The 10543-nt window shown below is 46.4% G+C and overlaps 1 protein-coding gene and 1 long non-coding RNA gene across 3 annotated transcripts in view; one reads left to right on the top strand and one right to left on the bottom strand.

The window, feature by feature from the left end:
• Positions 1-4743, bottom strand: part of HARBI1 (harbinger transposase derived 1) — a 17530-nt gene extending 12787 nt beyond the window's left edge. The window contains exons 1-2 of one of the 2 annotated variants that reach the window (XM_017529296.2): positions 4605-4743; positions 3074-3890 (exon numbers count right to left, since the gene is read on the bottom strand). In XM_017529296.2, the coding sequence (XP_017384785.1) occupies positions 3074-3743 (670 nt within the window). In that variant the 5' untranslated portion in view covers positions 3744-3890; positions 4605-4743. The other variant, XM_037738847.1, reaches the window with a different exon arrangement.
• Positions 4744-4755: 12 nt separating this feature from the next.
• LOC108304865 overlaps positions 4756-10543 on the top strand; it is a 14097-nt gene continuing 8309 nt past the window's right edge. The window contains exons 1-2 of the long non-coding RNA XR_001825440.2: positions 4756-5361; positions 5732-5841. This is a non-coding gene — a long non-coding RNA (uncharacterized LOC108304865). The remainder of the gene's footprint in view (positions 5362-5731; positions 5842-10543) is intronic.

The following is a 10543-nucleotide window of genomic DNA, read 5'->3' as shown; positions in this document are numbered from 1 at the left end:
TTTTTTTGAGATGGAGTTTTGCTTTGTTGCCCAGGCTGGAGTGCAGTGGTGGGATCTAAGCTCACTGCAACCTCTGCCTCTGGGTTCAAACGATTCTTCTGCCTCAGCCTCCCAAGTAGATGGGATTACAGGCGCGCGCCACCATGCCCTATTAATTTTTGTATTTTTAGTTTCACTATGTTGGTCAGGCTGGTCTCGAACACCCTACCTCAGGTGATACGCCTGCCTCAGCCTCCCATGATGCTGGAATTACAGGCATAAGACATCGTGCCCAGCAGTATTTTGGCTTTATTTCAGGGGGTTGTTTGATTGATTGATTTATATTATAATTACTTTTCTGAGAGACAGCGTTTTGCTTTGTTGCCCAGGCTGATGTCAAACTCCTATATTCAAGTGACCCTTTGACCTTGGCTTCCCAAAGTGCTGGGATTACAGGCATGAGCCACCACACCCAGACAGGATGGTTTTTATACGCTTGTTTTTGTTGCTGCAGCTATCGTTTGCAATAAAAATTATTGTATGCAATTTTGTTTTACATATGTATAAATGTATACCTCTAAGATAATTCTTCTTTTTTGTTGAGGTAGAGTCTTGCTCTGTTGCCCAGGCTAGAGTGCAGTGGGGTGATCTTGGCTCATTGCAACCTCTGCCTCCTAGGTTCAAGCGATTCTCCTACCTCAGGCTCCCAGGTAGTTGGAATTACTAGTGATCCCAGCTACTTGGGAGACTAAGGCAAGAGGATCACTTGAGCCTGGACCTTGTGTCGCCTGAGCAAGACAGCAAGACCCTGTCTTAGCAACAATTAAACAATTTTTATTTATTTTATTTTTTTATTTAGCCACCACTGCACCTGGCTAATTTCTGTATTTTTAGTAGAGATGGGGTTCACCATCCTGGCCAGGGCGGTCTCCAACTCCTGACCTTGTGATCCACATTGCCTTAGCCTCCCAAAGTGCTGGGATTACAGGCATGAGCCACCATGCCTGGCCACCTCTAAGATAAATTGTTAGGAGTAAAAGAGTGGATGAAATAACGTAAAATATCTTTATTAACAATTTCTTTTGGCCAGGCGCAGTGGCTCACTCCTGTAATCACAGCACTTTGGCAGGCCAAGGCAGGTGGATCATGAGGTCAGGAGGTTGAGACCAGCCTGACCAACATGGTAAAACCCCATCTCTACTAAAAATACAAAATTAGGCTGGGCGCAGTGCCTCATGCCTGTAATCCCAGCACTTTGGGAGGCTGAGGTGGGCAGATCACAAGGTCAAGAGGTTAAGACCATCCCAGCAACATGGTGAAACCCCGTCTCTCTCTCTCTTTTTTTTTTTTTTAATCTCCATGCACTTAGGGCATAGAAACCCCGTCTCTACTAATAAATACAAAAATTAGCTGGGCTTGGTGGCACATGCCTGTAGTCCCAGCTACTCGGGAGGCTGGGGCAGGAGAATTGCTTGAACTCAGGAGGTGGAGGTTGCAGTGAGCCAAGATCACGCCACTGTACTCCAGCCTGGCGACTGGCGACGGAGGAAGACTCATGTCAAAAAACAAAACAAAACAAAACAAAATTAGCCAGGCATGGTGGCATGCACCTGTAATCCTAGCTACTCAGGAGGCTGAGGCAGGAGAATTGCTTAAACATGGGAGGCAGAGGTTGCAGTGAGTTGAGACTGCGCCACTGCACTACAGCCTGGGTGATGGAGCAAGACTCCATCTCAAAAAAAAATGGAAAAATTTTTTACGTTGGGTGTGGTAGCTCACACTCATATTCCCAGAGCTTTGGGAGGCTGAGATGGGAGGATAGCTTGAGGCCAGGAGCTCAAGACCAGACTGAGCAACATAGTGAGACCCTGCCTCTACACAAAATAAAAAAATAAGATAAATAAAAATTGTTTAATTGTTTTTCAGACAGGGTCTTGCTATCTTGCTCAGGCTGCTCTCAAGGTCCAGGCTCAAGTGATCATCTTGCCTTAGCCTCCCAGGTAATTGGAATTACGACTACCAGTTGTACCAGTACGTGCCACTGTCCTGGCTCTAATAGTATGCTTTAAAGTTTTAATAATGTCTATTAAATGTTGATTTTATATACATATATATATATTCTTTTCTATACCTCTCACAGGGTTTAAATGTTGATTTTTTTTGAAATTAAGGCTCAGAAAGTTCTCACCTGAGGTCTCATAAAAGAGTGACAGGACTGGGACTCAGCTCTACAGACTTCCATATCTCATTCTACTCCACTACGTAACTTTCCTTTTTTTTTTTTTTCCAGATGGACTTTCACTCTTGTTGGCCAGGCTGGAATGCAACTGTGCGATCTTGGCTCACTGCAAACTCCGCCTCCTAGGTTCACGCAATTCTCCTGCCTCAGCCTCCTGAGTAGCTGAGATTACAGGCATGTACCACCACACCCAGCTAATTTTATATTTCTAGTAGAGATGAAGTTTCTCCATATTGGTCAGGCTGGTCTTGAAGTCCTCCTACCTCAGGTGATCCGCCCACCTCAGCCTCCCAAAGTGTTGGGATTACAGGTGTGAGCTATCACACCCAGCCACTTTTTTTTTTTTTTGAGACAGTCTCACTCTGTCACCCAGGCTGGAGTGCAGTGGCGCAATCTCGGCTCACTGCAACCTCTGCCTCCTGGGTTCAAGAGATTTTCCTGCCTCAGCCTCCCCAGTAGCTGAGATTACAGGCGCCTGCTGCCACGTCTGGCTAGCCACTTTTCTTGTTTTTTTTGAGATGGAGTTTTTGATCTGTTACCCAGCTGGAAGTGCAATGGTGCCATCTTGGCTCACTATAACCTCAGCCTCCTGGGTTCAAGTGATTCTCCTGCCTCAGCCTCCCCAAGTAGCTGGGATCACAGGCACCTGCTACCATGCCCAGCTAATTTTTGTATTTTTAGTAGAGTCAAGGTTTCACCATGTTGATCAGGCTGGTCTCCAACTCTTGACCTCAGGTGATATCCACTGCCTCAGCCTCCCGAAGTGCTGGGATTACAAGTGTGTGCCACTGTGCCCGGCCTACATAACTTTTCTACGCCTCCAAACAAAATGAAAATTCACACCTGCAAACTTACCCAGAAGCCAGCTATCTTTGTGCATACCGGCTTCGAACTGACTACTGAGGGAAGACTGCTGCAGCACAGCACAGTCCTGTAGGCTGCCAGGCCAGTTTGTCTCCACCGTCATTAGTGCCCCTCTGATGTCACACACCATCAGGCAGTTTAAAGAATGCAGGCCTTTCCGGTTCACATAGGAGAGGTCTTCAGCATTTGGTGCCTTGATGGCCACATGGATACAGTCAACCACCCCCATCACCCCTGGCATCCCTGCCAACCCATAGAATTCATCCTTGAGGGCCTGTATGGAGGCTTCATCAGCTGGAAAGCGAATGAACTGTGAGGCCCTTTCCACAAGTGCTTCGGTGACATTGGCAACACAACGACTCATAGATGCCTGACTGATTCCAATAGCATCTCCCATCCGAGTCTGGAAGGAACCTGAGGTATAAAAACCCAATGCTGCAAGGATCTGTGTTTCTGGGCTAATAGCCCTGGATCGCTGAGTAGGTCTAGAAAGATTCGCCCCCAAGAGCTCCACCAAGTAATAAATGAACTGTCGAGGAAACCCATACATGGACATCAAGTATTCATCAGTCACATCATCCAGCTTAAAACGGTCCAGTGTCCGGTGACCTCGGCCATACAGCAAAAGGTCACAGTCAAGCACTGTTATTGGTATTGCCATGGTAAATGTCAATGTTGTCTTTCTTCTCTGCTACTTTTTCTGAACGCTTTCCAATGAAGATGTTGGTGCAAGAAGCTAATTTTAAGAAAGTATCAGAATCCAACAGCTAACCACACTTAAATGGCTCTGCCATTTGTAATCTTCTCTCTGTAAAGGTTAAAAGAAAAAAACATTAGAAAAGACTTTAAAGTGACTCAAAGGCTGCAGCACCTCCTTTTCTGCAAATTTCCATTTTGTTGGAGCAAACGTATCGTACTTACAGTTCTAGATTTTTCTACTTTAACTCATGGCTGGACGAAAGGCTTGTTCTGATTTGAAGGATAATGGAAATTCAATCTTTGTGGTTCATTTAATGCCTGGCATTTCAACTGGGAACAGCCGAAGATTAATGGTGGTGATGACATAGTTATTCACAAGGTAAAGGAGGTTGGCTCCTAACTATACAGGCCAAGAAGCAGCTGACATATGTCATAACCACCTTAGGGAAGAACTGGTCACGGGTTTCATTATCCAAAGACTTCTGGTTCCACCCAATAAGTACAGGACAGATGTCGGGGTGATCAAACTAGTCTAACAAGAAAAGGGGCACAAAAAAACCCCAAAACAACAAAGTACACGACCCAGCCTTATGGACGTACACTGTGCTGTAACAAGAGGATTTCTCTCACTCCAAGAACTCCAAATCGTGAAGCTGAGGGCCGGGAAGTAGGGAAGACCAGATACTTTGGGAGTCGGGAGCGAAAAAGAGGCTGGCCGAACCAGGTTTGGGAAGCGACTCCGCCACTTTTAAAGGGCATCCTAAAAACGGATCTCAAAGTCTGATTGCGCAGGGCACTCAGTCAGCCCAGGCCCGTCACCCACCTCTCCGCGGCTGCCAGGTTACCATGCACACTCCCCACCCACCCAGCCAGAACGGGCCCTCCTCCGGAACCGGCAACCGCACACTGGCCGCCACGGCGCACAGCAGCGGCACCGCCCACTTCACGTCAGCATCCGCCCCACGCCGCGTCCTCACTGTTGCCGCCGCCGCGACCTGCGGTTCGTCTCCGCACATTCCACACGCGGCCCAAACGGTCACTCTCTCTTCTCAGACACCTCTTTTCAGTCTTTATTTATCCTGAGCAGCTTAGAAAGATTGGACAAGAAAGCTTACGTGGAAAGGAAATCAACTTTCCTGGAGATTTAGAGGACTAAAAGAATAAATAGGGCGTCCATGCTGTGCCGAAAGTGCGACTAAGGTTAGGCATCTGGATTTCCGCCGTAGCCCTCTTCCACCCCCTCGGCCTTTCCGAAGCGGATGAAAACAAACACTAACGATGGCGGCGCCGGGAAGCTACCGGCTGCTGGGCTAAAGGCAGGAGTGACCGCTTAACCAGTGAGGGAAGCCCTGAAGGGCGCCAGTCGACGCGAGTGCGACAACTCGCGGAGTCCTAGGAGCAAAACGTCCGGGGCCTGCGAGTCAGGACCCTTCTGAAGCCTTCGGTGTCTATCTGCGATCTGTGCCGTCACTGCAGCTGCGGAGCGCGAAACCCTCAGCCAGGTGGCGCGGCTGGCCGGCCCCAGGCCCCGGCCTCCGTAATGAGATCCCGGAGCTACTCTCTGTGCCGCAGCTTCGCAGGTACTAACTTTGAGGGGGGATACCCCAAGATCTCTCAGCGCCCCCGGATGGGAGGCTATGGATCTGCGGCCCGTTGGCTGCTACTTCGTGGAAGTGGAAGGGGATTAGCCGCGGTTCAATCCCCTGGGCCCCTGAGTTTTCTATGGGAAGTTGGGTTGCTGTTAGGCCCCATGGCCCCTGCTTGTTTGAGAAAGAATCCCCTCCACCCTGGAGCTTTCCTCTCTACTTTTTCAGCTCTTTGGGTTAGGTCGTCTGGCGTTTTGGAGGTAATTTGGGGGGCCATAACTCCGGGGTTAAGTGCCTATATGAGTGAGGTAGGGTTTCATTCAATGAAGATTTGTTGAGTGCCAAATATGTACTCCGCGTGTAGGTGAGGGTGACTGTTGACTAGTGAAAAAAGGGACCCAAGGTTCACGACTGTCTTCTTACTGGCAGTGGAACGACCAGTGGAAACCAGCGATCCATTCTCATTAAAGAGGGGTAAGTGGCTAAGCACCTTCTTGAGCTAATCACTAATTCATCTCAGTTTTCACTTTTCCAGTGAGTTCCCAGTTAGCCTGGTCAATTCAGCGTAGCATTTCACTTGTTGTATTTCTTCGTTGTCTGGCCATCCCACAGCCAAAACGAAAAAAGAGAGGGAGTTCGAGACGGGTTGATCACCGGAGGTCAGGAGTTCGAGACCAGCTTGGGTAACATGGTGAAACCCTGTCTCTACTAAAAATTCAAAAATTGGCCGGGCGTGGTGGTGGGCGCCTGTAATCCCAGCTACTCGGGAGGCTGAGGCAGGATAATTGCTTGAACCCGGGAGGCGGAGGTTGCAGTGAGCCGAGATTGCGCTGTTGCATGCCAACCTGGGCAAGAGCAAAACTCCGTCTAAAAAAAGAGAGAGAGAGAAATTATCTATTTTCTCATTACACTTAGTTTGAAAAACTCATTTCCTAAGGTGATAGAATTTATTGGACACGTTCAATGGGAGATGTATGATAATAAGAAACAATGGACTCTTCCTTTACACTAAGTTAGCTTCCAGATTTTGTGTGTTGTTTTATGAGTGTTTATCCTTTTTCTGTGTGGATGTAGTGGCTCCAGCTCAATTATAAGGTTTTTGTTGTTTCAACTCTCCATTTTTCAGCTCAGGAGAAGTCTTTTAATTTTTTGGTTTTTAAAATTTTATTAGTGTTAAAATGCGTGTGCTGAATCAAGAGAACCCCTAAACAGGCTTTGTGTGAGCAGTATGGCTGTTTATTCAGCTGGGTGCAGGCGGGCTGAGGCTGAAAAGGGCTTTAGCAAAGGGCAGTAGGATAGGAGTTGGTTTTATAGGTTTGGGGTGAGCAGTGGAAAGTTACAGTTTAGGGTGGGTTTTTTTGCAAGCTGGGAGGGGGTTGTAGATTTGCAAGCTGGGAAGGGGTCATAGGTTGTTGACCAAGGTCCATTACAGAGTCGAATGGCCTTATCAATTAGGGCTTGAATAAGGAACAATAGAGAATGTCTCAAAGTTAAGTAGGCACCACAGGGGTTGATCATTTATTCTTCTTCCAGTTACTTTAGATTTTCCAGGAACTCGTCTGGAGTGTTTGTGCAGGTCACAGAGGTTAACATAATGTCCATGGCAGTGTCAGTCAGCCTAAAAGACCTTACAATTAATATTATTACTGTTAGAGATAAGGTATTGCTCTGTCCCTCAGGCTGGAGTGCAGTTGCGCCTTCGTAGCTAACTTTAACCTCAAATACCTGGGCTCAGGGAATCCTCCCACCTCAGCCTTCCAAAGTGTTGGGATTACATATATAAGCCAGGGAGTTCAGCCCAGGAGCTTAATCTTGAAGGAAGTTTACTTGAACTTTAGGTCCAGAATATTCTAAAGTAACTTCTAACATGAGGTGTGGAGCTGAGTAAGGTGAATTTACATAAACCATTTTTCCTGCATGTATTTAGCAAGGAAAAGTGCATAGAGTTGCTTCCTATCAAATTGCGGAGACCAATAAAAACTGAAAATAGGCTAGACGCGGTGGTTCATGCCTGTAATCCCAGCACTTTGGGAGGCTGAGATGGGCGGATCACCTGGGATCAGGAGTTTGAGACCAGCCTGACCAACATGGAGAAACCCTGTCTCTACTAAAAATACAAAAATTAGCAGAATGTGGTGCCACATGCCTGTAATCCCAGTTACTTGGGAGGCTGAGGCGGGAGAATTGCAGAACCTTGGAGGCAGAGGTTGCGGTGAGTTGAGATCACGCCATTGGACTCCAGCCTGGGCAACAAGAGCAAAACTCTGTCTCAAAAAAAAAAAACAAAAACAAAAAAAACACGTACACAAAAATATCTGAAAATATTCTGTGACAGAATAGAGGAAGAATGCAAATAAGGCTGCCAGGGGGAATCAAACCTTTCTAAAGTTTGGTTTTAAAATCTGTAAAAGCATTTTAAAATTTCCAAAGGGATTTAAACATTATTTTTATGCCCTTGGAAGGTAGATTTCTTGCCCTCCCCCCCCCCCTTTTTTTTTTAAATGAAACAGAATTTCACTCTTGTGGCCCAGGCTGGAGTGCAATGACGCAGTCTTGGCTCACTGCAACCTCTGACTCCCAGGTCCAAGCGATTCTTCTTCCTCAGCATCCCGAGTACCTGGGATTAGAGGCATGTGCCACCAAGCCCAGCTAATTTTGTATGTTTCTCCATGTTGGTCAGGTTGGTCTCTCTACCTCAGGTGATCTGTCCCTCTTGGCCTCCCATAGTGCTGGGATTACAAGTTTGAGCCAAGGGGACTGGCTGATTTCTTGCTTTTAACTAAAGAGTAAATGTGGGCCAGTTTGTTAAAAATCCTCCCAAGAGGCTGGGTGGGGTGGCCATGCCCGGCCTGGCAATTAACATGCATGGCTGAACTTAATAGGGTCTTCTCAGTAAAAAGATAAATCAAGAATTCATAGGTCATAGCTTACAGAATCTTCCCATGGAGCAGAAAAATAAAATGAAAAGAAGTAATAACTTGGCTGGGCATGGTCGCTCAGGCCTGTAAGGGAGGCCGAAAGGTGGGCGGATCACAAGGTCAGGAGATCAAGACCATCCTGGCTAGCAAGGTGAAACCCTGTCTCTACTAAAAATACAAAAAATTAGCCAGGTATGGTGTCACACACCTGTTGTCCCAGCTACTGGGAAGGCTGAGGCAAGAGAATCACTTGAGCCCAAGAGGCGGAGGTTCCAGTGAGCCAACATTGTGCTACTGCACTCCAGCCTGGGTGACAGAGTGAGACTCTGTCTCAAAAAAAAAAAAAAAAAAAAAAGAGTAATAACAGTATGGCTGTTTTGGAAAATATTGCCTTCACTTTTGATTCATGCATGTGAAAGAAATAGTAAAGAAGTAGTTAAGAGGTGGCTCATAGCTGTAATCCTAGCACTTTGGGAGGCCAAGGCATGTGGATCATGAGGTCAGGAGATCGAGACCATTCTGGTGAATGTGGTGAAACCCAGTCTCTACTAAAATACAAAACAACAACAACAACAACAAAAACAGGCCGGGCGCGGTGGCTCACACCTGTAATCCCAGCACTTTGGGAGGCCAACGCGGGCGAATCACGAGGTCAAGAGATCAAGACCATCCTTGCCAACATAGTGAAACCCCGTCTCTACTAAAATACAAAACAACAACAACAACAACAAAAACAGGCCGGGCGCGGTGGCTCACACCTGTAATCCCAGCACTTTGGGAGGCCAACGCGGGCGAATCACGAGGTCAAGAGATCAAGACCATCCTTGCCAACATAGTGAAACCCCGTCTCTACTAAAATACAAAAATTAGCTGGGTGTGGTGGCATGCGCCTGTAGTCCCAGCTACTTCGGGAGGCTGAGGCAGGACAATTGCTTGGACCTGGGAGGCGGAGGTTGCAGTGAGCTGAGATCACACCACTGCACTCCAGCCTGGCACCTGGTGACAGAGCGAGACTGTCTCAAAAAAAAAAAAAAAAAAAAAAAAAAAAAAAAAAAAAAAAAAAAAAAAAAAAAAAAAAAAAAAAGAATCAAAAAACTAAAAAAAACAAAAAAAAAAAAAAAAAAACCACAAAGAAATGGTTAAGCATCATTTTATGTCCTTCCTTTCTTTTTTTTTCTTTTTTTTGAGATGGAGTCTTGTTGTGTTGCCCAGGAGTGCAGTGGTATGATCTCAGCTCACTATAACCTCTGTCTTCTGAGTTCAAGCAATTCTCCTGCCTCCTGAGAAGCTGGGACTAAAGGTACATGTCACCACTCCGGGCTAATTTTTGTATTTTTAGTAGAGACAGGGTTTCACCATGTTGGTCAGGCTGGTCTCAAACTCCTGACCTCGTGATCCACCCACCTTTGCCTCCCAAAGTGCTGGGATTACAGGTGTGAGCCACTGCACCTGGCCGGGAATGAGGTTTCTTTAGTTCTGATTCCCAGAAGCATGAGCCACAGTGCCTGGCCAACATTCTTTCTAATCTTTTTTTTTTTTTAACTTTGTTTTTATTTATTTATTTATTTATTTTAAGACAGAGTTTCACCATGTTGGTCAGGCTGGCCTTGAACTCCTGACCTCAGGTGATCCACCCACTTTGGCCTCCAAAGTGCTTGGATTACAGGCGTGAGCTACCGCGCCCGGCCTGTTTTTATTTATTTTCTAATTTTTTTTTTTTTTTTTCTTTTTTTTCCTTTGAGACTGAGTCTTACTTTGTTGTCTAGGGTGGGTGCAGTGGTAGGATCTCCTTTCACTGCACCTCCACCTCCCAGGTTAAAGTGATTCTCCTGCCTCAGCCTCTGGAGTAGCTAGGACTACAGGCACACACCACCACGGCTGGCTGATTTTTGTATTTTTAGTAGAAATGGGGTTTTACCATGTTGGCCAGCAGTTCTCAAACTCCTGGCCTCAAGTGATCAGCTCACCTCAGCCTCCCAGAGCACTGGGATTATGGGTGTGAACCACCACACCCTGGCGAATTCTTTCTAATCTTTAGGAGTTCTCCCCTACCTCCCAATTCCTTTTGTATGCCACGTAACTATTATGTCATTTGGAGAAAGATGACTTAGGAAATACTTATTGAAATATAGATGATAACCCTGTTTTATTTTGTTTTGAGACAGAGTCTCACTCTGTTTCCTAGGCTGGAGTGCAGTGGCTCGATCTCGGCTCACTATAATCTCTGCCTCCCAGGTTCAAGCGATTCTTTTTTTTTT

The sequence above is a fragment of the Cebus imitator genome, unplaced genomic scaffold (genome assembly GCF_001604975.1).
Source record: "Cebus imitator isolate Cc_AM_T3 unplaced genomic scaffold, Cebus_imitator-1.0 Scaffold58, whole genome shotgun sequence".
Taxonomy (NCBI): Eukaryota; Metazoa; Chordata; class Mammalia; order Primates; family Cebidae; genus Cebus; species Cebus imitator.
Note: the sequence above shows the minus strand (reverse complement) of the source record. Positions and strands in the feature narration are given on the sequence as shown.